The 25,938-nt window shown below is 47.1% G+C and overlaps 1 protein-coding gene across 2 annotated transcripts in view; it reads left to right on the plus strand.

Annotated features, from left to right (window-relative positions):
* myo1d (myosin 1D) overlaps window positions 1-25,938 on the plus strand; it is a 43,869-nt gene that overhangs the window by 6,556 nt on the left and 11,375 nt on the right. The window contains exons 2-21 of one of the 2 annotated variants that reach the window (XM_057052040.1): window positions 927-1,135; window positions 1,451-1,544; window positions 1,757-1,922; window positions 2,045-2,098; window positions 2,423-2,518; window positions 2,729-2,845; window positions 3,048-3,251; window positions 3,334-3,479; window positions 3,559-3,673; window positions 4,045-4,215; window positions 8,093-8,163; window positions 8,973-9,047; window positions 9,190-9,322; window positions 9,390-9,556; window positions 10,152-10,359; window positions 13,227-13,450; window positions 13,898-14,036; window positions 14,125-14,232; window positions 14,325-14,438; window positions 24,984-25,138. In XM_057052040.1, the coding sequence (XP_056908020.1) occupies window positions 927-1,135; window positions 1,451-1,544; window positions 1,757-1,922; window positions 2,045-2,098; window positions 2,423-2,518; window positions 2,729-2,845; window positions 3,048-3,251; window positions 3,334-3,479; window positions 3,559-3,673; window positions 4,045-4,215; window positions 8,093-8,163; window positions 8,973-9,047; window positions 9,190-9,322; window positions 9,390-9,556; window positions 10,152-10,359; window positions 13,227-13,450; window positions 13,898-14,036; window positions 14,125-14,232; window positions 14,325-14,438; window positions 24,984-25,138 (2,766 nt within the window). The remainder of the gene's footprint in view (window positions 1-926; window positions 1,136-1,450; window positions 1,545-1,756; window positions 1,923-2,044; window positions 2,099-2,422; window positions 2,519-2,728; window positions 2,846-3,047; window positions 3,252-3,333; window positions 3,480-3,558; window positions 3,674-4,044; window positions 4,216-8,092; window positions 8,164-8,972; window positions 9,048-9,189; window positions 9,323-9,389; window positions 9,557-10,151; window positions 10,360-13,226; window positions 13,451-13,897; window positions 14,037-14,124; window positions 14,233-14,324; window positions 14,439-24,983; window positions 25,139-25,938) is intronic. The other variant, XM_057052051.1, reaches the window with a different exon arrangement.

The following is a 25,938-nucleotide window of genomic DNA, read 5'->3' on the forward strand; positions in this document are numbered from 1 at the left end:
CTGGATTAAGACCCGATTGGTTCCGTAATCTTGGTCCTTTTAAATCCTCCGTACTGAGAGAGCGACAGATGGATTGTGCAGCCCTCTGCTGACACCCTCCTCTGGAAGTGCTTTTAGAGAAAGGATGACTCAGCTGTGTGGTTGTTGCTCATCCAGACCATAATTTGTTTTGTTGGCCGGCGCGCGGAGAGTGAAAACGATGCTGCCAGACGGACGTGCCGGCCTCCAGCCGCGACGGGACTCGTGCACGGCGTCGCTCGTGGGCGTCTCTCCTCGTACAAAAGGCCCTGGGTAGACGTGGGAACAATGGAGCGGTGACACGGCCTCCGGTCACAATGGGCCCTTTTCTGCGGCACCCTTGGAGGAGCAGCTAGCATGTTAGCTTAGCACCAGCAGACTACAACCCCCCCCCCCCATCGAAGCAATTCCAACACATGAAATCAACTTTACTCAGATTATTTGCCAGACCTGCTCTCCCACTTGTGTCGAGATAATCATAAATAAAATAATAAAAAAAGAAAAGAAAAAGGGGGTCAAAGTTCAGGAACGGACGACCCGATGCTGGCGACCTTAAGTCAGCACCCTCGCCGCGGCCGCCCGAGGGAGTCGGGATTGTCAAAACAACGTCTCCGTCTCTGGCGTCTCTTCAAGCCCACCGGTTTGATCCAGTTAAACCGGTGAAGGCGTCCAGACCGCGAACGCCAGCTGCTTTGAAATAATACGTTTTTGGCCCGGCTCGTACGGCAGCGGCAGGCGCCTGGCAGCGCCGAAGAAAAAGATCTTTCTCTCTTTCTGGAATCTTCGGGGAGGAAGGAAGTCAGGGGAGAGGGATTTAAGCATGTGGACATCTAAACACGGCCTCTGTTTAGGGACAAAGGAGTTTATTCAGCGTCCTAAAACCGCCCTTTTCTGCCCCATCTGCTCAGGTTCGAGAAGGGGAGAATCTACACCTACATCGGGGAGGTGGTGGTGTCCGTCAACCCCTACCGTGCCATGAACATCTACAGCCGCGACACCGTGGAGCTGTACAAAGGCAGGGAGCTGTACGAGAGGCCGCCGCACCTCTTCGCCATCGCCGACGCTGCCTACAAAGCCATGAAGAGGAGGAACAAGGACACCTGTATCGTCATCTCAGGTGACACGGGAAGCCCCCGCCCCACCCTCTGGACAGAAGAATACACCTAGTCAAACTCAGATATCACGTTTCGTAGTTATAGATGAATATAGAGAGAGAGAGAATTTCAGGTTATATTATTTCAGTGCATATAGAGCAGATTTATTACTGCGGTGACGGCGGTGAAGCGCCCCCCGCTGGTCAGACGAGGAACTGCGTTAAATCCATTGTGGCTCCATCCGTGTGTCCTAAAATACAGATTTTCTGCACTGGCTTCAGAAATAATGCAGATTTTAGATTTTAACACGAGTCCTAATGTCAATATTTACTTTTCAGGGGAAAGTGGAGCAGGAAAGACTGAAGCCAGCAAGTACATCATGCAGTATATTGCTGCTATCACCAATCCCAACCAGAGGGCCGAGGTCGAAAGGTGAGCCGCCGAGGTCGACCACCACGTGCACGCTCCATAAAATAACACATTCTGTGACCTGGACACCAGGAGATAAACCTGGTTTCGGGTTTGAAATCAAGATCCGACCGCTGTTAATATGATTTTAGAGACATTTGAGGCCAAAATTGCTCATTTATTTCATCGCCGGGAAAGCGGAGGTCTTGACCTTTTCCCTCATGTTCCCTCCTCAGAGTCAAAAACATGCTGCTTAAATCCAACTGCGTCCTGGAGGCCTTCGGGAACGCCAAGACCAACCGCAACGACAACTCCAGCCGCTTTGGCAAATACATGGACATCAACTTTGACTTCAAGGGGGATCCGATCGGAGGCCACATCAGCAACTACCTGCTGGAGAAGGTAACCACTGGGTCTGGGCTCAAGCCACCACAGCCCGACCCGGATCAGGTCATGTGACGCCAGCCCGACCCCCTTCGCGTTCCTGAAAGAGGGTTCTCACTGAAATCCTGTTTTTGTATCAGTCCAGGGTGATTTTCCAGCAGAACGGAGAGAGGAGCTTTCATTCCTTCTACCAGGTAAGTACGATCTCGCCGCCCTGGTGCGTTTCCATGGGAACAGCGGGTTCTTCCACGTTATCCTCGGTGCGTTTCACGCAAACAGGTTTTATTTCCCCGTCTCGGCGCGGCTTGTTCCTGACGAGCGATAAGCACAGTCGGCGTTAAGCATCACCACGGCAACAGCCGACCGCCGTTGGTCGATAGTCCAGAGCAACGGGGTTTTGTTGTTTCTGTTTGGTGTTTCTGAGAGACTGGATGTTGTTAATGTGACCATTGTGTGTGTGTGTGTGTGTGTGTGGTGTGTGTGTGTGTGTGTGTGTGTGTGTGTGTGTTCCTGTCTAGCTGCTCAAAGGAGCTCCCGATTCTCTGCTACGTTCTCTTCACATCCAGAAGGACCCGACTGCCTACAGCTACATCAGAGTTGGAGGCCAGATGAAGGTAGTGTGTGTGTGTGTGTGTGTGTGTGTGTGTGGTGTGTGTGTGTGTGTGTGTGTGGTGTGTGTGGTGTGTGTGTGTGTGTGTGTGTGTGGTGTGTGTGTGTGTGTGTGTGTGGTGTGTGTGTGTGTGTCCAGCCCAGGTGGCTGTAATGGCAGCGGCCCTCCGGAGCCACGTTTGTGTCACGCCCTCCGTCTTCTGTCCCCCCTCCAGTCGTCCATCAACGACGGGGCGGAGTTCAGAGCTGTGGCCGACGCCATGAAAGTGATCGGCTTCACGGGGGACGAGATCCAGACCGTTTATAAGATCCTGGCCACCATCCTGCATCTGGTAATGTTCAACAGGAGCGACTCCAGTCCAGTTCCTCCCAGTGCTCCCAGTCAGATCATAGACAAGCAGCCATATTAGCATATTAGCATAGCAAAAGCACAGGAAGCACATGGACATGAGTCATCTCCTTAAGGAATTGCGGATCATTTTCAGAGCTCTTTCACAATAATCCGGCCCTTCCTCACTATCGGAATACTTTCAGGGGAATCTGACCTTTGGTGTTGACGGCGACACGACCTTGATAGAGAACAAAAAGTTGGTGTCGGTGATGAGGGAGCTGCTGTCCACCAAGGAGGAGAACGTGGAGAAGGCTCTGCTCTACCGCACGGTGGCGACGGGCCGCGACGTCATCGAGAAGCAGCACACCGAGCAGGAGGCCAGCTACGGGCGGGACGCTCTGGCCAAGGTCAGGGGCTAAAGAAGGTGACCTTTGACCTGTGCGCGGGCGGAGCAGAACCCTCCTTCACTGGTGTCCTCCTCTTCCTCAGGCCATGTACGAGCGTCTCTTCTGCTGGATCGTGGGACGCATCAATGACATCATCGAGGTGAAGAACTACGACGCCAGGGTCCACGGGAAGAACACGGTCATCGGCGTGCTGGACATTTACGGCTTTGAGATTTTCCAGAACAACAGGTTTGGATCGGCGCCGGCTCGCACCTTTTTAACGCCTCTTGGCGAGAAGTTCCGATGGTGACGCGGCGCTCTCCCGCAGCTTCGAGCAGTTCTGCATCAACTACTGCAACGAGAAGCTGCAGCAGCTCTTCATCCAGCTGGTTCTGAAGCAGGAACAGGAAGAGTACCAGCGAGAAGGAATCCCCTGGAAACACGTAGGCGGCACTTTTTGGTTCCTGCTGCATTCATTTTTCGCTTTGGTCAGGCATTTTTCTTTGGTTTTAAAGGTTAAAGGTCATCATCATCATCACAACATTGTGATTTAATTTAGTACAAACATCAGCTGGGATTAAAGGATTAACTGGAGGGGATTGTTTGATACTGGGCACACAGGCTCGGGCTCAGAGATGAACTGATTAGGGGTTAAAGGTCAAGGTCACTGCAGCTTCATGACCATGCTGACTTGTACACTGAATATTCTTTTAATAGTGATGCTTTTGTCCTCCTGATCCACTTATAGGATCTCCCTGTAACGATGTGATTTCTGGCTCGTGCTCATCTGTGTGTCTGTGTGTTCGGGCTGTAGATCGACTACTTCAATAACCAGATCATCGTGGATCTGGTGGAGCAGCAGCATAAAGGCATCTTCTCTGTGCTGGACGAAGCCTGTATGAACGTTGGTAAAGTCACAGATGAGGTTTTCCTCCAGGGACTCAACGGGAAACTGGCCAAACACGCCCACTTCTCCAGCCGCAAGGTAGGGGTCACAAATAGGCATCAGAATTATCATTTTAAAAGGGAAATTTGTACATTTTTGGACCAGAACACTTATATACAAAAAGGAATTTTCATGTTTGAGCCAAATGCAATTCTAAAATTCCGAGCTGAATGAATTCCTGATGGTTTGTTTTCGATGTCTACTTTTATTTGATATATTCTTTCATTTAGTAAAATTGATTAATTGATTATTCTGTGAAAAATGTGCTAAATTACATGTTCTTGGCCTGCTGTCATTAATAATTACTGATATTTTAGAGTGATTGTAGGCATCTCAGGTATGTAAAATAGGATACGACTGTAGTAATGTGGGATGGCCACCAGATGGCGCTATCTCCGCTATCTACGTATTAGGCGGGTGGTAATCGACCAGTTCCCGCTGTGACCGCCAGGGGGCGCCATTTACCAGATAATTCCCAATCTGACTCGACACTTTGAGCAGTGACGTCACTGTCAGCCAATGGAAGGGCAGAGTTGCATGTTGGAGGCAAGAGGAGCGTTTTCACACATTTATTACAGGAGAGAAACAGAAAAGCAGTGCAAGGAGAGGGGGCGTTTAGATCAAAATGAGGAGGTATGAGCAAAAAAAAAAGTCCACAAAATCCCGATTCCTTGACCGCCGACGTCTCTGAGGTGATGAGGCTCCTGCATCTGAGCTGCTCCTCATACTTTAAGTGATCCAGTTGTGGCTGCCGAATTCAATCAATACTGGCCAGATATCTTCTCTGTAGCTCGTGTAGGTCTGGAGTTCTGTTGCCAGGCAACATCAACATCAGTGGGTTCTCTCAAGAAGCATATTGTGGTGGCTTGAGTTGATCTCAGGGGAATTTTGTGCGGAAAAATGGGCGACGAGCATCAAATGAAGAGGTGGAAAGGCTAACATGGCTTTTGGTGTTTTTCTCCCTCAAGTGATTTATTACACGGTTAATTCAGTATTAGAGGATTTAAGGGCATTTCCACCTGTCTTCAGCCAGACAGACACAGATAAATACAGAATTAAATGTTTAATTCACATTAGTTTCTCATTAGTGTCAGTATTAGTAGAAATATTGTCTTTTACAGCCTCATCCTGCAACTTTCAGCCATCACTTAGACCCAAATTCCAGGTTATTGGTATTTATGAGGACACGTGTGCGTCACCGGCTTCACGTTACTTCCTTCAACCTTGCGTACGTTCTCAGAGTACGAGCCATAATCAGTCAGGCACGATTTAATAACCCTGACGTGTAATTTCACCATTACAGTAAAAAGTTTAATTAGTATTACGCCTAAACCTGCATAAATTAAGAAGCTATGACATAAAACTGGGATTACTCATTTTGAGTGTGATTGATGGTCCCAAATGGCCCCCAAAGCTACCGTATCCAATAAAATGGTGCGGTATGGCGCCCCCTGGCGGTCACTGATAACAACACTCCTGTGGAGTTTGGAAGGCGCTGCTTTGGTGAGCAGGCAGACGGGTGAGCTGATGTTTTACACGTCTCCAGGATGCAGATGGGGGCAGATTCCGTGTCGCATTATTGCGCTGAAATGAATTCATACCACGCATTGAGCACATATTGCTCACCTGCAATCGTTTTTTAGTCGCCCTGACAATTGTTTTGATATTTTATTATTATTTATTATTATTCTACAGGGAAAAAAACATGGTTTGGGTGTCATTATGATCGCCATCAGAGACAGGAAATGAAATACTGATAGAACTTTATTTGTGTCCGTTTGGCTTTAGTAACAGAGGCCGACCACCAGGGGGCGACAGACGCACTCTGGTGTATTTCAGTTATTATTTGAGTAAAAGTGCAAAAGGAACTCTGGAGGGGGAGCGGTTGGGGGGGCAAAGACGTCAGATCGGTAGTGTTCAGCACGTGCTGGAACCTGTAACCTGATCTGTGCTGATGTTCTCACACACCTGCTGGCGCTCACGTGTTCTGCTCCTGCTGTCGGCGCCGTCCACCACCAACCATGATGCGGGACACGAATGGAAGGAGATGAGGCGCCGGGACCAAAATGTCAGGAAATTGATGAGGTTTAACTTAATCTCAAGGATGCTTCCTCTTCATTGATCACTTCCTTCCTGTAATGGCGGCACGTGGCGCGCACAGGTGCGACGTCCTGATCATCCGTGCGTTTACGCGCGGGAGTGCTCTTCCACACGTGTGAACACATGTCGGCGTTCCAGCCCTGCCGCTAAGGCTAATCGCACAGTTTGTCCAGGTTAGGAGAGGACATAATCTCCCCGTTGGCTCCCACCAAACACAAACGTGTTAAAATGGGACCATCGAGCTCAGTATTTAAACGCAGACGATTCGGTTTATTTCCATGCTGAGGAAAATGTGACGGCAGACACCTCGGAGGCTCCGGAGTGTTGGGAAAATAAACAGTTGTGTGATTTCCCGGAGGAATTCAGTCCCGTTCCGGCTTTGATCAGAGAACTTAAACAGGAATCGGAGCCGATTGATTTAGACAGCTTGCTGGTCTAAATCTGCTTCTGTGAGGGTTTTATTTTTTCTTTACTGTTTTCTATCAACAGGAGCCATTTTTCACCTTGTGTGTGTGTGTCTGTGTGTGTGTGTGTGTGTGTGTGTGTGTGTGTGTGTGTGTGTGTGTGTGTGTGATTCAGTCACTGCTGCTCAGAGACTCTGCAGACAGAAATAGCCGACAGGTAGAAGTTTAGAAGCTTTATTCTGATGCTTCTGCTCTCAGACCCAGTCAGGCCCACCTGTGCTGTCAGGGTGCTTAGCTGGGCTGTTGGTCCACACTGATCCACGGGTTGTGAGTCCAGCAGTAAACCAGTCAGAACCAGTGATGCAGTCAGCCCTGCTCCTCCTCCAGACTCTTATCAGCCAGCAGGTCTGGGATAATTAAGGCTTAATTGGTCTTCTTGAAGTCGTCTGATGTTTGTTTATAAGGAGCGAAGATCACGTGGTTCTCCTGGCTGTGAGGAGCCTGGAGACGTCCTCAGAGGCTGCTGCCAGGATGTGACAGGCCTGGCTTCACTTCCATTCAGGCTTCTCTCTGCTGACTAACCTACATACCTCCTCCTCCTCCTCCTCCTCGGCTGTCTTCATCCCCACTTTATCCTTCATTCCCTAAGATCAGTTTCAGTCTGATGTTCCTGGTTGTTTCTGCATCAGAAGCTTAAAGGAGGAGAAAAGGAAGAGCAGAGAAAAGGAAGAGCAGAGAAAAGGAAGAGTAGAGGAGGAAGAGCAGAGGAGGAGAGGAAGAGCAGAGAAAAGGAAAAGAGGAGGAGAAAGAGGAGAGGGGAGGAGGAGGAGGAGAGGAGGAGAGGAGGAGAAGAGGGGAGGAGGAGGAGGAGGAGGAGGAGGAAGAAGAGCAGAGAAAAGGAAAAGAGGAGGAGAAAGAGGAGAGGGGAGGAGGAGGAGGAGAGCAGAGGAGGAGAGGAGAGGAGGAGAAAGAGGAGAGGGAGGAGGAGAAAGAGGAGAGGGGAGGAGGAGGAGGAAGAGCAGAGCAGAGGGGAGGAAGAGGAGAGGAGAGGAGGAGGAGAGGAGGAGGAGGAAGAGCAGAGAAAAGGAAGCGCAGAGAAAAGGAAGAGCAGAGGAGGAGAAAGAGGAGAGGGGAGGAGGAGGAGGAAGAGGAGAGGAGAGGAGGAGGAGGAAGAGCAGAAGAGAGGAGGAGGAGGAAGAGGAGAGGAGAGGAGGAGCATAGGAGAGCAGAGGAGAGGCCCAGTCGTCCTCTGGGATGCTCTGTGAATGTAGTAACACCTGTTTGGATGCTGATCATGTTGATCCACCTGTGGGTTCACGAGTCCTTCCGGCTCTTGACAGTCTGTTCCTCAGAGATGGTCTTGATGAGAGAGGGTGCTGGTGCATTCTGGGTAACGTGTCGTGTCTCTGCAGCTCTCGCCCACAGACAAGAGTTTGGAGTTTGACCGAGACTTCCGGCTCAGGCACTACGCCGGTGACGTGGTGTGAGTATCCTCATTCATGCACCAGGAGCGCGCCCTCCATTTTCACACCTGTACATTTTTACATATTCATGCTGAAAGAATCTTTTCAGATTCTTAAATAAAACAGAACCCGTCTGAGTTGAACCGTCTGAGTACCCCGACGTTGTTGCTAGTTAGGAATTCCAAAAGTGCACCACTGTTAACGCGATAAAGGGTTTAAACGCCATTTAAATTCATCAATTACACTTGAAAACTCTCCAAATGATGTGATGGAGACACAGAGAGTTCATTTGTGAGGGCTGAGTGCCTCCCCCACCCCCCCTCCGCGCCTCCCCTCCCCTGGGGGAGGCAGGATTGATCCTTGAGCCTCTTTTAGAGTGAAGCACTTAGCCGCTAACTGAACACATTAATGTGTATATTTGCCTGCAGAGCTATATTTAGACAGCTGCCATTTAAACACGCTGTGGCCTTTTGAATTCACGTTAGCTTTGGCTTTGACACTGTTGGCTAATGAAAGAATGCCTGATGAGGATTTGGTGTTATGTTTAAAAAAAAAGATGTTTTAATGCTGGGAAGCGATCAAAGAACATGTGAGGGGGAGGCTCCATTAAGATAGCTAGCTAGCCACATGTTGTTCCTGGGTTTTATTGCAATTTTATTATAAAATCAACACATCAGTGGCGGTTATGAAAGACTGATTAATAGTTCAGTCCTGTAGAATCATGGCGGCACCAGTAGAAAGGGACCGGCACCCCAGAACTAGCATTTAGCTAGCTCTTTTTACCTGACAGGAAGTAGCGCACGGCTAAGCGGCGTTGCTGTTTCCACAGGTACTCGGTGGTGGGCTTCATCGACAAGAACAAAGACACTCTGTTCCAGGATTTCAAGAGACTCTTGTACAACAGGTGACACACACTTAAAACAAAAACACCTCCGACTACTGACGACCTCAGTCCGGCTCTTAACTTAAACGTAAACATGGAGTTCAGCCACTTCCTGTCATTCACACATTTGACTTCTGCTCCGTTGGGTTGCTCCTGCCTCCAGTTCGAACCCTGTGCTGAAGGTCATGTGGCCCGAGGGCAAGCTGAGCATCACCGAGGTCACCAAACGACCTCTGACGGCGGCGACGCTCTTCAAGAACTCCATGATCTCGCTGGTGGAGAACCTGGCCAGCAAGGTGAGGAGTCGGCCGCCACGCCTCAAAGCTCCCGCCGCCGTTGTTAACGCCCTGCCGCCCTCTGCAGGAACCCTACTACGTCCGCTGCGTCAAGCCCAACGACGTCAAGTCCCCGCTGCTGTTTGAGGAGGAGCGCTGCCGCCATCAGGTGGAGTACCTCGGGCTGCTGGAGAACGTCCGAGTGCGGCGCGCCGGCTTCGCCTACAGACAGACGTACCCCCGCTTCCTGCAGAGGTAGCGCCTCCCAGATTTAACAGTAGAGTTACGCCTTTTATCATTGTTTTAAATACAGTTTTCAATGCAGTAAAACCACAGGCACCGGCGGTGGGCGTGGCCTCCTGATCCTCTTTAAGTCACTATTGTTATACTGCTGTTTCTCTGACATCATGACTGAGGAGAAAAGGGCATAAAAGCCTCACAGGTCTCATATTTCATAGTAATTATCGCCCTGGAAAGACTTTTCGGGATGTAAAATTACCCCTAACCGCCACTGGGCGGGCTGCAGGTGCGCCGCAATAATTAATCCCCTTTATCACGTATTAAACGATGTGGTTTCCAGGCGCCACACCGGGAGCTAAAGCCCGCGCCTGTTGAGTCATTAAGACGGTGCTCTGCAGTTTCCCCAGATAAAAAAGGTCCAAAGAATGAACGGACCTGACACCCAGCGGCCGCATTGATTGTTCATCTAATAACAGATTCCCCCTTTTATGGCCTTGTCGATGAGCGCTCGTTGTTTCTCACCTTTAGTCACTCCGACCAGAACACGCCTCACCTCAGCGACACTGTTAGCAACAGAAATGAAAAGCATGGCTTTCGCTTCCTCCTGCAGGTATAAGATGATCTCAGAGTTCACCTGGCCCAATCACGACCTGGGGTCAGATAAGGACGCGGTCAAGAGGCTCCTGCAGGGCTGTGGATTTGACCACGACGTGGCCTACGGCAAGACCAAGGTCTTCGTCCGCACGCCGCGCACCCTGTTCAGCCTGGAGGAGCAGCGGGCCGAGATGGTCCAGAGAATCGTCCTCTTCCTCCAGAAGGTCAGAATCCGACCAGGTAGCGTTTAGCCTGGCGCCGAGCTGCTGCCGCGGCGTCGCTTTGTCACGTATTTTCTGTAAAGACGTCAGATTCCTTCACTTCGTGGATCTCTGGTAGGCTCTGCTGACCTTGGGATTGATCCGTGACCCTCGGGAAGGGGGTGGGGGGGGTCCTTCCCCTTTTCCCTGGGGGAGAATCCTGCCTCTTACTTCCAGGATCGGTGTCCGTTCATTCCCGGGGGAATTCCTGGAGGAGAGGCGGCTTTTCCACCGCCACAAAGCCGGCAGAGCAGCGGATCAGACAAAGGACAAAAACGCGTCTCTTTACGCATCTATGACGCCATCTTAAAAGACAGTCTGAGTCCGCTCCTCTTCCCCATACCTGCGCACCTCTTAACCCTCCAGGTTCGGTCGGGTTGCCGTAGTTGCAGCAACTGCTGAGCCGATCTAACCAACGGTCCTCAGCCATGAGCTCGTTCTGTTCTGTTGTTCCAATGTGATCACAATGCTAATTCCTGTTAGCATGTTCCTGGGAACTGCCATCATTGACACTAATAGATGTAATGCTAACATGTTGCTGTAGTTTTGTTTCCTGCTCCCATCAGGGGGCGATAGAGAACCGAAGCCTTTGTGTCCCCACATTCGATCGTTGGTGCAGCTCAGCACTTTAAACCTTTAAATGATTACCTCCCATAGAGTGAGGAGGCGGGGCCTGTGGCTGGTGGTGGGAGGGGCTCTCCAGTCAGGCAGACACGTTCTTCATAGCTTTGACAAAATCTGCCCCCAGTCTAACATATAAATACAGATTTCATAAATTATACATTGCACCCTCTCCTTCCCTCTGTTATAATGAATATTTCATAAACTCAGGCTCAGTCATCCACATCGCCTTAACTGTCGCCGCTTGTCAGAGCAGCAGCGGTGACGGGGGATCTTCCCCCCCCTCCCCGTCTATCCCGGTTGAGGCTAACCGCTGAAGGACGCTTTGGCTGTTTTCAGTTTTTTCCACAGTAGCAGTGAAGCTGGGATGTCTCTCGTTGGCTAATATTAGCACTGATCCTGTGACTCCTCCTCGATATTTGTGTCCTGACCTTTGATAATCACTTTACAAATGCGAGCGGTACAACGCAGCTGGCCTTTCGCGTGTTTCTCTGCCATCTGTAAAAATATCCTTCCCTTTACAAAACCGGGTGAAAATCAAATCTGTTTCCATGGAAACCGGCCAAAGTTTATCTGCCCTATAGGTCAATTTATCTCAGTTTTCTTTAAAAATGAAGAAAGAAAAACAAGACCTCCCTTGAACAGGAAGAAACCTTGAACGGGACCAGACTCAACAATGGTGTATTTCTGTTCCCATCTCTTCTTTTTATTTTTAGCTGGATTGGTGCTGTTTTACTGAAGCCGTGTCCTTCAGAGCTGGAACTGCTGACAACCAGCAATACTCTACCAATCTATTCCCTCCTGTCCCATGTAGTTGATGGATGAACCATTCAAAGCCGTTCAATTTACCCTCCAATAGCACCCTTTTTAATTAGATTGTGCTGATCTGGATCCGCCTGTGCAGTTTACGTATGCTACGTTAGCACAGAGATTAAAACGTTAGCGTGACCTGAGGAGAATCGTCGTGGCTTAGAGGTGGGAGAGCGCTGCTCGCTAGAGCACGCTATTGACTTATGATAATGGCCGCCTGCCCCTTCCCCTGGCCTGGCGTCTCCCTGTGACAGCCTGCGGCCAAAGAACATTCCCACCACTCGAAATTGTGCCACGCTCTCTCGATTCTGCCTCCCTCCGAGAGCATCGAGCCTGTCGCCGGAAACCCCCAGAGGATGTGGGAAGTGTCAGGTGAGCCGACGGTCCTGTCCCTCTTTCCGCGTCTGAAATTGGTCCAGCCGTTTGTTCCGATGATGAAACAATGTGAAAGTTCCCGTACGGTTCTTTTAAACTTGCTAACGCCGCAGCTTGTTAAACGGCTGTTTCATCAGAGCTGCAGCCTCAGATCTTTCCATCGCAGCGGTGTCACGATTCTCTCATCTCCCGATGAACGTCGACTATATCAAATAGCGGAGCGTAGCGACCCCCTCCCCTGCTTGTTCTGAAGGCCCATCAGTTGCCTCTGTGCGTCACGCCTGGTGTATTTAACCAGCATGCACCACCCCGCCCACAAATAAAAAGCCAATCTGTCCCAGATCCCCAGGCTGGCTTTGATCAGATCGTAAATCCCGGCCCCCAGAGCGGGATGTGGGCACCCCCCCAACCCCCCCATGATGGCAGAGTCTCTTAAAGAATGATCAGATGTCTTTATTGGCCAGCAGAGTGAGGGGGCAGGCAGTCGGGGCCCTTGTTATTGGCCTGATTTATCTGCCTTCCCTCGAGTGTCGTCTTCATCAGCTTGCTGGCGTCATCACCGGGGGAGGGGGGAATGGTGTTTATGGTGTTTGGATGGTGGTTGGACTCGTCATCACTCTTAGTTCTCTCCACTTTCCACCTGTCACACGCTGTAATGAGGCTCAGAAGAGGGGGCAGACACTTACCATCAGGCCGCAAGATGTTTCTTTCTGGTTTTTGTCTCCTGCAGCTTCGCAGATTCCTGATTTAATTAGCGCTTTGTAGCTCAAACCGCTGACGATCTGGCAAAGACCCACGTACCATGTGGCCTCCTTGTGTGCGGCATCTTAACTGAGATCAGTGATGAAGTTAGTCAGTGTAACGCCTGAGCACACACGGAGGGGGGGGGACTCTGTGGCGGGGGGGTGAGGAAGATTTCACATCGGCTACAGAGAGTCGCTTGTTTCAAAGCCGTATCATAAACACGTGATTGTCTTTTTAAATCCAGATATGTGAACGTGTACCTTGGCGTGCTGTGTCTGCAGGTGTGGCGAGGCACGTTAGCCAGAATGCGTTACAGGCGGATGAGGGCAGCACTCGTCATCCTGCGGGCCTACAGATGCTATAAGGTCAAGTCCTACATCCGCGAGGTCAACAGGCGCTTCAGAAACGTGCGCTCCATGAAGGACTACGGCAGGCAGGTGAAGTGGCCCACACCCCCTAAAGTCCTGCGCAAGTTCGAAGAGGCGCTCCGAAGCATCTACAGCAGGTACCCGGTCGAAAACCTTGTCAGGTTTTATTTCAGCATTTGAAATTCCAAGAGCGGATCTGTCGGAAAGGGGGAAATCGCACATTCTCCGGTGTTATTTTCTATCCGGACGAGTCTGTTCGGAGCGGCTCACACGTGTTTCCTTCTGCCTCGGGATCGCGCTGCGTATTGATTTTCCTTCCGCCGTCAAAGACTCATCTCTGCCTTTCATCCCAATGTCTGTTCCCGTTGCTCCTCCTCCTTTGAAGCTGAAGGCAGAAAGAGAGAAAAGCTTTCCTGAAACATCATGTTGGCTGTCGGCATGTGTGAGGGAAAGGTCAGCGCGGCGCAGCTGAGGGCTGCCGCGATCTCGGCTGAACTCACTCTGCCGACGAAGAAAAGTCGATTTTTCTTCTAACCGTTTTTTTCTTCCCCTCTTTCTGTGTCTTTGAACGCATCTTTCCCCAGGTGGTGGGCTTGGACGCTAATCAAAGGCCTGACTCCAGAGGAGACCCTGCAGGTGAGGGCAAAGGTCGCCAGTCTGGAAGCCCTGAAGGGCCAGAGAGCCGACATGGGTCTCCAGAGGACTTGGGAAGGAAACTACCTGGTAGGTGTGAGAGATGGTGGAGCTCATTGTTTGTCTGTTTGTCAAGTGTTGCATGCAAGAGTCGGTGACATAGACTAAACTCTCTCAGCAGAAGCGCGACAGCCCCGACACGGCTGCATCGTTTGCGCTAATTACCAGTGAGCTGCAGCGGAAAGACAAATTCATGCGGGTTCTGTTCTCCTGCAATGTCCGCAAGGTGAGAAGACTTAGAAATCATCCATCTGGCACGCAGCCGGCGTTGCTAGGGTTTTGGATGAAGTGCCTAAAGTCGAGCTTTGTGTTTGTCAGATCAACCGTTTCCATAGGGCGGAGGACCGAGCTGTGCTCATCACTGACCGTCACCTGTACAAAATGGACCCCCTGAAGCAGTACAAGCCCATGAAGACCCTCCCCCTTTACAATGTAGGACACTTCATCTGTTTTACTGGCTTTTATTTGAAAACACAGGGTGGTAAACCAAAGACATCCCATTAGACACAAGTCTCAAAGCAGTTTATAATGCAGCAGCAGGAGGAGCAGAAGGAGCAGTCCTTCCATCGCCAAATCCATGAATCCAATATCGAGGTGCAGCTGATCAATATGAGTGATAGTGAAAACGATTTTAGCAGAATTACACTTGATAAAGTGAATCGTACTTTCTGCCGCTGCTGCGGCTCTTGATGGTCGTGGTGAAAGGCATTGTGGGATACATAGCTGTCCCAAGTCCACACAAATCAGGTCTGACGCGTACTTGATAAAATGGGCGGTTAGGGTACTTGAATTGGAACAATACTCAGGTAGCAACTGTTGATGTACACGAAATGTACATGTAAGTAGGAACACATACACAAAACAGAAAAATGAAATTTTATGGCTATAGCTTCAAGTCTTATGCGCTCTCCACTCCCACTGGGCGCTGAGGAGACCAGAGAAAACACCCAAACTCTCCGACGCTGGTAGACAGGCGCTTCGTCCCTAAATAGGTGGCCTGATGTAAATTGCCGACAGGTTGCTTACTGCAACCATTTCTTCGAGTAATCAATCATCAGCAGGGATGATACAACATGTTAAAAACTCCCAAAGTTTCTGAGCCTTATTTGAGAAAAACCTGGAGAAAATGTTCCTCTTTTTAGATGGCCTCTTGACGAGTTTACGCAAGATGGTGACCATGCAGTCTGCAACGACTGGCTCCTCCGAGTACTTGAGTAAGAACAGAACCTTGTTTGGATTGCCTAACTCTTTGCGCAGGATCTTTTGGATTTTATCGTCCATCTTCTTAAATGAGTCATCGGTGATACATATATCTTCATCTTTGACTCTCTCCCAGATGTATTCATTGAGGTACGCGATGAGGTCATCACTGCATGGAGGTTTCATATTTGCTTTGGCATAAATTTGATAAATGATCTTATGTATGAACAGCTTGACATATGTCTTGTGTTTGAACGTCTCTATCTTTTCTTGTGGTTCGTCTTCACATGAAGAAATGGTGCAATCTCTTTCTGAATAGTAGGACAGTTTAGGAGAGGCTGGATATTCCCGTGGTTCCTCATCAGCTACAGAGGGGCTGATATTCCATCCTAAATCTCTATCTGAACAAAAAGAGACTAAAGGTAGTTGTTCATCCTCAATTAAAGAAACGTTTTTCTCCTGAACCTCCATCTGAATGAGGAGAGTAGGAACCTGACTCATTATCCTCCTTGTTTACAGAAATGGTCTCACTTGCTTTTGGATCTCCATCTGAATCATAAGAGCGTGATGGAGATGGGCTAGGAGAGATTGAAGCTGGTTCTTCATCCTCCTCATCTACAAAAATGACCTTATTTCCTTCTGATTGAGGAGGGATTGAAAATGGCTTTTTGTCTTCCTGACTTTCAGGAGTCACTGAAAGTTCCTGTGGTTCTTCATCAGCTACAGAAGGGCTGATATTCAATCCTAAATCACTATCGCTATCTGAACAAAAAGAGATTAAAGGTAGTTGTTCATCCATAATTAAAGAAACGTTCTTTTCTCCTAAACCTCCATCTGAATGAGGAGAGTAGGAACCTGACTCATTATCCTCCTTGTTTACAGAAATGGTCTCAATCCTCCCTTTTACTTGTGTCTGAATATCTTCTGAAGTTGCAACTTCCTCGTCATATATATTATCTGATAAATGGTCCTCTGTAAAAACCACGTATCTGTTGGAGACTGGGGTGTCTTCTAATTCTGTAAATACCTGACCCTCCAGTTCAATGGGGCAGGGGCTGGAGCTGGTGTTAACAAGGCTGCTTAATTTTTCCATTATTCGTTATTGCATATAGTTTATTGCATTGGTGTTGAACATATAATACTTTTCCCTTACCTAAACAAAAATATATTAATGGATCAAAGCCTTATAGCACAATTAATGTGTTGTGCTTTGATCCATATCTGCTCTTTGTGTGTTAAACCTGTGATAATAACTCCAAAGTCACAAAACTGCTTTATTTATATATTGCCCTTATTCTCTTGTTTATCAATAATTTTATGCATTACTTGTGTCTATCATAGAACAAATATCTGGATCTCAATAACAAAGTAGCAATTAAACTACAAATAACATGTTTTTGGATATAGGCACTATAAGAGGCCATCAATTCTATGCTTAAAACTGTGTATACGCCATCATACTGTGCTTTTATTCTTCTACAAACTGGCTGTAGTCTAGTCCCCAACTGTCACATGGAAGATATATGTAACAATCTTTAGATTCTCTGGGTGATGTTTTTATTTGACCTGGACACGTTGAGGCAAGTTCCAAAAATGTCACCTAAAATACACACACGCACAACCTCACCAGGTCCCAATATATTTTATTAACCTTTTCTGTTTAGTACAAGTTCTGTTTTTTGTGTCTTACTTTCTGCAGTATTGATTATACATAAATACCATTTTCAGCAGCTTTTCTGAAAAAAACTTTCAAGTCAACCTGGCTAACTTTTATTGTAGGATTTTTAGTCACTTTTAAAAACAATTAGCCTAGCCATTTTTTTAAGCTTTCATTTGAAATTCTGATGAATCCATGATCAAATGCTGCAACCTTTTCTTCTGATCGTAAAAACGGGCATCTAAAATCCTGCTACAGACTATGACACAATATTTGTTTGGGTAAGGTCTTGTTCTTCAACTTCTGGCAGCTTATCCAGGTAGTTGGGGTAGCAGCCTCAACAGGCAAGGCTAAGCACTCCTCTTCCCAGCTACTTCCACTCCTCATGGGAATTCCATGGTGTTCTCAGGCCATCCAAGGGATACGATCTTTCCGCTGTATCCTAGGTCTGCCCCGGGGTCTCCAACATAGGCATGCCGCAAACACGGACATGCCCCATTGAGGTATCCAGGAGCCTCCCTACGGACGGCTGACCACCTCACCCTACCTGTAAGGCAGAGCCCAGTCACGCTGTGAAGGAAAATCATTTGACATCTTGTATTTTCAATCGTGTCCTTACGATCATTACCCAAATGTTATGACCATTGGTAGGGGGTTGGAATGTAGATTTGCTGGTCAACAGAGAACCATGCCTCCTGGCTCAGCTCTCTATTCCACAGCGGACCAACTCGGTGTCCGCAGTACTGCATATGCTGCTCCAATCCAACTGTCAATCTTATGATTCTGAGATACTTGGACTCCTCCTCTTGGGGCGGTCACTCCTATACAATGACACTGGGCAGTCCACCCTTTTCTGTCTGAGCACCATGGTCTCTAATTTTGAGTTGCTAATCTTTATCTCAGCTCTGTCCACAAACATTATGAACTGCTGTGGAGGCACAGTTGTCCCAAGTTCAGAATGAGCCATGCTTCCATGTGACCTGTAGATGATCTCCAGCTGCAAGGTTGTGGGGCCAGCAATACTGTGATGCAATCGAGCCAGATAAGTTGCCAGGGATGACCCCATAAGCAATGGGTTGACTCCACCAGCCCTTTCCTCTCCATCCAGTTATATATTCTGTCCATAGCTAGACGTTGTTGCGTGGGTAAACAGTTCTTTCTTCCTGGGAACATGGGCAGGCTGATTTTGCTAGCTGTTTTTGAGAGTCGTCAAATAAACTCCGTGTAGTCTTCCCAGCTTTGAACAGAGTGTCCTTGCTGTGAGACACACAGGAAGCTAGACCCTTCATGGCATAGAGGAGGGCTTCCATTTGTTCTATTGTTTCCCTTCCAAGCACTCTCTCCACAAACTTTACCTGTCTCTCCAAGGTTGAACTCCAAAGCTGGCCACAATGTGCACAAAGCTTTATCAATGCCCTCCGGTCATGGACAATTCCCAGGCAGACAAGACAAGCCTCTTGGGAATTTGTTTTTGTGCAAGGAGAAGCTGTACCACTGAAGACTTTGCCTGCCTGTTTGGGTTCCAAGCACATATTGAGATAGAGAACCCAGTGAAATTAGAACTCAATCAATCTCAATCAATCAATCTTTATTTATATAGCGTCTTTTACAATCAAAATTGTTTCAAGGCGCTTTCCAGAATCCCAGGGCCTAACCCCAGACAAGCAACAATGGCAAGGAAAAACTCCCCTTTAACAGGAAGAAACCTTGAGCAGGACCAAGCTCATGTAGGGGGACCCTCCTGCTGATGGCCGGCTGGGTAGAGAGAGAGGAGAGAGAGAAGGAGAGGGCGAAAGAGAGGAGAACACTGCATCACATCAGGAACTCCATGGGTACCTGATGACTACAGGCTCAAATTGACTGTTGCCTGTAAACAAAGTCATGCTGCCTATCAAGACCTAGTTGGCTTGACTTATGGAGGTGTTCTTGAAAAGGTGAAGAGAATAAGAACTGAAGGATGACTGTGGTGACATATAGGTAGATGTCTCATATAAGTCACCAAAGGTCAGCTGTGAATAGTGGTGACTTCAGCAGGCCACACAAGGGTGTGATATCCTGACTAATATATTCTGTAATGAGTTACTTGAAAGGGAAGGGTCTATCCCTTTGACTATCTAAACAGGAGGGAAAATCCATGCTTGGAAAAAACCTCAAAGTATGGTGGAGCCGGGACCACTTGGAGCACCTGTTGTCACTAAAAAAAAAAAGCTCATTTACATAGCAAAAAATTCCCGCATGAACTTTGTGTAGCATCACCACCAACATGGCCAACGTGACTATCCTGCTTTCCAATTAGGGAACATGGATAGTGTTAAAATACAATTCCCATGGCAATGCGACGCTCTAGTCTGCTAGTTTATGAATGAATGAGGGATGTGTTCCAACATTAACATCTATAGTTTAAAAAAAAGGTCTTGTAATGACATGAAAGCCCTAAACAGGTGCAGAAATTCAAAAATGGCATTTTTATTTGACATTTTGATAAGATAATGATCAAATTAAAACATAAATGTGTTAAGGCTGGGGTTTTTACAGGACCCAAAAGCAGTGATAAAAAGTCCAAAAACTAGTTTTTCTTTAACAAACAAACTGGTAGTCCTCCTGGACCGTGGGGGAAAACTCGTCCAGTCTTCTGGGGTGCACCAAGAGCTCCAGAGCGGAGCCAACAGAGGGGTCAAGTCTCGCGCGCTCTCCACTCCCATTGGGCGCCGTGGAGACCAGAGAAAACACCCAAACTCTCCGACGCTGGTAGATAGGCGCTTCGTCCCTAAATAGGTGGCCTGATGTAAATTGCCGACAGGTTGCTTACTGCAACTATTTCTTCGAGTAATCAATCATCAGCAGGGATGATACAACATGTTAAAAACTCCCAAAGTTTCTGAGCCTTATTTGAGAAAAACCTGGAGAAAATGTTCCTCTTTTTAGATGGCCTCTTGACGAGTTTACGCAAGATGGTGACCATGCAGTCTGCAACGACTGGCTCCTCCGAGTACTTGAGTAAGAAGAGAACCTTGTTTGGATTGCCTAACTCTTTGCGCAGGATCTTTTGGATTTTATCGTCCATCTTCTTAAATGAGTCATCGGTGATACATATATCTTCATCTTTGACTCTCTCCCAGATGTATTCATTGAGGTACGCGATGAGGTCATCACTGCATGGAGGTTTCATATTTGCTTTGGCATAAATTTGATAAATGATCTTATGTATGAACAGCTTGACATATGTCTTGTGTTTGAACGTCTCTATCTTTTCTTGTGGTTCGTCTTCACATGAAGAAATGGTGCAATCTCTTTCTGAATAGTAGGACAGTTTAGGAGAGGCTGGATATTCCCGTGGTTCCTCATCAGCTACAGAGGGGCTGATATTCCATCCTAAATCTCTATCTGAACAAAAAGAGACTAAAGGTGGTTCTTCATCCTCAATTAAAGAAACGGTCTTATCTCCTAAATCTCCATCTGAATGAGGAGAGTAGGAACCTGACTCATTATCCTCCTCGTTTTCAGAAATGGTCTCACTTGCTTTTGGATCTCCATCTGAATCATAAGAGAGTGATGGAGATGGGCTAGGAGAGATTGAAGCTGGTTCTTCATCCTCCTCATTTACAAAAATGACCTTATTTCCTTCTGATCGAGGAGAGACTAAAGCTGAGACTTCGTCCTCCTCACCTACTGAAGCTGGTTCTTTGTCTTCCTGACTTTCATGAGTCACTGAAGGTTCCTGTGGTTCTTCATCAGCTACAGAAGGGCTGATATTCAATCCTAAATCACTATCGCTATCTGAACAAAAAGAGATTAAGGTAGTTGTTCATCCATAATTAAAGAAACGTTCTTTTCTCCTAAACCTCCATCTGAATGAGGAGAGTAGGAACCTGACTCATTATCCTCCTTGTTTACAGAAATGGTCTCACTTGCTTTTGGATCTCCATCTGAATCATAAGAGCGTGATGGAGATGGGCTAGGAGAGACTGAAGCTGGTTCTTCATCCTCCTCATCTACAAAAATGACCTTATTTCCTTCTGATTGAGGAGGGATTGAAAATGGCTTTTTGTCTTCCTGACTTTCAGGAGTCACTGAAAGTTCCTGTGGTTCTTCATCAGCTACAGAAGGGCTGATATTCAATCCTAAATCACTATCGCTATCTGAACAAAAAGAGATTAAAGGTAGTTGTTCATCCATAATTAAAGAAACGTTCTTTTCTCCTAAACCTCCATCTGAATGAGGAGAGTAGGAACCTGACTCATTATCCTCCTCGTTTACAGAAATGGTCTCAATCCTCCCTTTTACTTGTGTCTGAATATCTTCTGAAGTTGCAACTTCCTCGTCATATATATTATCTGATAAATGGTCCTCTGTAAAAACCACGTATCTGTTGGAGACTGGGGTGTCTTCTAATTCTGTAAATACCTGACCCTCCAGTTCAATGGGGCAGGGGCTGGAGCTGGTGTTAACAAGGCTGCTTAATTTTTCCATTATTCGTTATTGCATATAGTTTATTGCATTGGTGTTGAACATATAATACTTTTCCCTTACCTAAACAAAAATATATTAATGGATCAAAGCCTTATAGCACAATTAATGTGTTGTGCTTTGATCCATATCTGCTCTTTGTGTGTTAAACCTGTGATAATAACTCCAAAGTCACAAAACTGCTTTATTTATATATTGCCCTTATTCTCTTGTTTATCAATAATTTTATGCATTACTTGTGTCTATCATAGAACAAATATCTGGATCTCAATAACAAAGTAGCAATTAAACTACAAATAACATGTTTTTGGATATAGGCACTATAAGAGGCCATCAATTCTATGCTTAAAACTGTGTATACGCCATCATACTGTGCTTTTATTCTTCTACAAACTGGCTGTAGTCTAGTCCCCAACTGTCACATGGAAGATATATGTAACAATCTTTAGATTCTCTGGGTGATGTTTTTATTTGACCTGGACACGTTGAGGCAAGTTCCAAAAATATCACCTAAAATACACACACGCACAACCTCACCAGGTCCCAATATATTTTATTAACCTTTTCTGTTTAGTACAAGTTCTGTTTTTTGTGTCTTACTTTCTGCAGTATTGATTATACATAAATACCATTTTCAGCAGCTTTTCTGAAAAAAACTTTCAAGTCAACCTGGCTAACTTTTATTGTAGGATTTTTGGTCACTTTTAAAAACAATTAGCCTAGCCATTTTTTTAAGCTTTCATTTGAAATTCTGATGAATCCATGATCAAATGCTGCAACCTTTTCTTCTGATCGTAAAAACGGGCATCTAAAATCCAAAAACATCGCTTTGCTAATGTTATTCTGAGTAACTTTTTCATGGACCAGTTGATGGAGACCTTTTATCCAGTAAACAGTTTGTTGTGGTTTACCAACCAGAGGGTGATCGGTGGGCTAGTATAAAAGGTCGCTAGTTTGAATATCAAGATTTTCTATGAGCTGGTGCAATAAACAGTTTTCCACCAGCCTCGTGGTTGTGTCAGCTGGGTGAACTGTCTGTTAGCCACTTAATCTGACTGTCCCCTAGATCTCCTACGCATTTTCATCACAGTTGTCATCGTGTGATAGCCATAAACAGAATAATTGTTCGAATAATGAAATGTTTTGTGTGTAATTTTGGAGCTGGAACAGTAATTCGCATTATAGCATTATTTACACAGAATATATCTCTGTGAAATAACCTTGACAGTCCCAGAAACGTCCTATGCTTTTCTTCTACGCAGCTCTTCTGATAAATATGCAGTTTATTTGCTCTATTGTTGACTCGCTGCTGCGGCAGAGATCAGACAGGAAGTGAAGGTGTAACATCCGAGGCCGTCATCTGGTGCGATTTGTCAGATATTAGGCTGTCGCACAGGGACGACTGTGACAAGACACCCCAGTGTTGGATCTGACAAAGTGACAAGAGGGAACCAAAGAGCGTAGAGAGTATCAGCCACGGTCTCAGCGTGGCTGCATCTGGAAGGGAAATGAGGGAGTCAGAAAATGAACATTTCTGCCTGCAACACATGACCTCGGTCGCCTTGGAGGCCTGAGAGGCCAAATGTAGCGTCCAACCATGGAGCAAAAATGGTAGAATAACCCAAAAGGAACTGATTTAAAAAGACAAAGAGGAGGCAATAAAAATGTTCTTTAGTCAGAGTGCCACACTGGTGTGAAGCGGTGTTCTGGATCAGGAAGGGCGGGCAGCCATTGGCATGTTCTAAAGGTGATGGGCCAACATCCCAGCGGTCTACTGGCATCTGCCCCATAGTCAGCAGGCCACAGCGCCGTGCACACTTTTAATGTTAACGTCTGTGCAGTCAGAGCGACATCGTTACAGTTCTGTTTTATTCAGTCGCTCTACATGGAGTGACTCATCTCGCTGTTTCCATCATCTTCATCACACACACACGCACGCACACACACACACACTCACACACACCATTCTATTCCTGCCTCATCCTCCTGATCCACCAGCCCTTCCCTCCCCACCCTCCTCATCTCGGTGCTTCTCACTTTCCGTTGTCATGCCAACTTCCCTGGAGACAGTGTTGTCATGGAGACCGGGCAGCGGGGCAGATCAGCTGATGTCTGGTGTTGCTCAGGCGTGTGCACAAATCGTTCTCCTGTATTTGCTCTCGTTTTACTTCCTAGACCTTTTTTTTATGCACTCCTGCTCCTCATCTCACAGCCACAATGAACAAACGCTTCTTTTTCCAAAGTCAAACTCTTGGGCTCTTTTCTACCGTTACACAACTGTTGTGGGACGTGTGTTTATTAGATCGGTGAGAAATTGTTGCTATGAGAAAACACAGAGAGAAGCCATTATTTAAATGTTTCACGGCAACCTCATCACATCAGAGTGCTTGGAAACACAAAAGTTGTGGCTGTAACCTACAGAGGACCTGTAGTTGTGATCCGACAGGCACAAAAGGAAGTTGTGGAGAGCCGTAGGTCTGATCATGAAGGATGTCATTGGCAGCAGCCAAAAACAAAGGTCCTGAATGCACCGCCATGCAGCTGTACCAGCTGACGCATGCAGGAGATGCTGAAAAAGCAGAAGAGAAACGGTATTTAATGATATATAACCATTTTATTGGTGAAAGGAACAATGCAGCTCCTCAGACTCCAAGCGGAGGAGGAATTCCCAGGATGCTCTGGATCGGTCTCACTGTCCGTTTGGCGTAATTAGCCTGTTTGTCGAAGCCGTTGAACAAATGGAGGTAAACGAGTTAGACTGTATTAATGAAATGTCTTCTCATCGCCCTCAATCTTGGCCAAATTTGTATGAGATATGAGCACTTCAACAGATGGCTGGGCTGATAAATGCCACATTTCATCCTCGCCGGGGGGGTAGAACTGATTTGGTGACTCAAGACCCAGAAAAGATGAGACAAGGAAACGGATCAGAATGTGTCATTAAGCAGCTCATTAGAACACCGACAGTCGTTCCAATCAATTAAGCCTTTCATATAAATGTAAATGAAAGTGAGGCCGTGTAATTAACTCTGGCTGGGCTTCCCGACGGTGAGGCATGGCTTCAGGCTTTAACTCACGGACATTACCACAAATGTTTGTTTCTGAGCTCATTTTGATGCTAAATATGCTAGCCGACGCTCCTGTCACCCTCTGGTGAACGAATATTAATGTTACCTGACTACCTTAGCGTGCCCTCCCGAAGAAAAATGAAAAGAAAAATAAATGACTAGAGACCTGAAGGAGAGAGAAACAAAGGCAATCAGAGAACGTGTGAACAGCTGAGAGATGATGGTATTAAAGGGGGTTAAAGAGAACAGAATGGGTAGTTAATGGGCTACGTTCCCTCTCGAGGCCTGTTCACCTGTGAAGGTATTGGTTTTCTTCAGTGATGACCTGTAAAGGTAAACAACCCAACCGGAGAACTGATTTTGCTCTCTGTGGGGCCTCTATCAGGGGCCTCTGAGGGGAGCAGGTCGATCAGGAAGGCAGATCCATAAATCTTCAGCCAGAGAGAGAGAGATCCAGATGAGCTTTTTCATGGCAGCCACAATCACGTGAAGCTAATGTTCATGTGTTCTCTGTGTACTCGCACTCTTTAAAGTTGTTTACCTTGTTGTGATCGGATCTTGTGTGTTTCTCCGTCTCTGTCTCAGGTCACAGGAGTGAGCGTGTCCCCCGGGAAGGACCAGCTGGTGGTGTTCCACACCAAGGACAACCGGGACCTGGTGGTGTGCCTACAGGGCATGGTCCCGGCCAACGAGAGCCGCATCGGAGAGCTGGTTGGGACCTTACTCAGCCACTTCAAGAGGTGAGCACCCACCCTGGGAATGTTTTATATTACATGTGGACGATTAAAACGCCACTGTATCTAACCACTGGTGCCACTGTTACCATAGTAACATGACATTGACGCTAGTTTGTCATGCAAGGTTGCGCACCGAGGTGAGTTACTGTAACTGTACTGTTACTGTACTGCTAATAGTGATTAGCACAGAAGGAGGAGGTGCAAAAGATCATTTATTTCTGTGTTTTTATGCTTTAGCAGACTGATATTGGAGAATATCACGATAATATCTCGGGATATCTCCGTTTATTTCTGTTTCATTCAGTTCACATCAGGTCAGCCTGTCTGCTGACGGTCTGCCCCCCCTCCCCATCCTCCCTGTCCTTTAATCTCGGCTCTAAATGTATCCCAGTTCAGGGATTAAACTCAGCGTGAAACTGCTGAAACGGCACAAGACGGCTCAATCAAATGAAACCAAATCTGTCAGAATTGGACATTAAATCTGTTTTCAATGAGTCAAATATCACTCATCTATCAAACATCTCATAGATGTGTGTGTGCGTGTGTGTGTGTGAGGACAGTTTTGGAGCTTTTCTGGTTCATCTTCAAAGGGCTGTTTGAGGGTTCCGTCCTGTTTTAGAGGTTAGAGTTGGGGTCCAACACTTGGATTTGCTGATTAGATGCGGGGGGGGGGGGGGTGAGGATGCGTTATGTCCCTGAGTCCTCAGAAAGATAGAATAACAAATGTGCACGTGCACACCCTGGCTCCTTGCATGCAGCTCCCTGTAGATGCAGCGTTGACCTTTGGCCCCCCTCCAGCGTGC

Source organism: Takifugu flavidus, chromosome 1, assembly GCF_003711565.1.
Source record: "Takifugu flavidus isolate HTHZ2018 chromosome 1, ASM371156v2, whole genome shotgun sequence".
Lineage (NCBI taxonomy): Eukaryota > Metazoa > Chordata > Actinopteri > Tetraodontiformes > Tetraodontidae > Takifugu > Takifugu flavidus.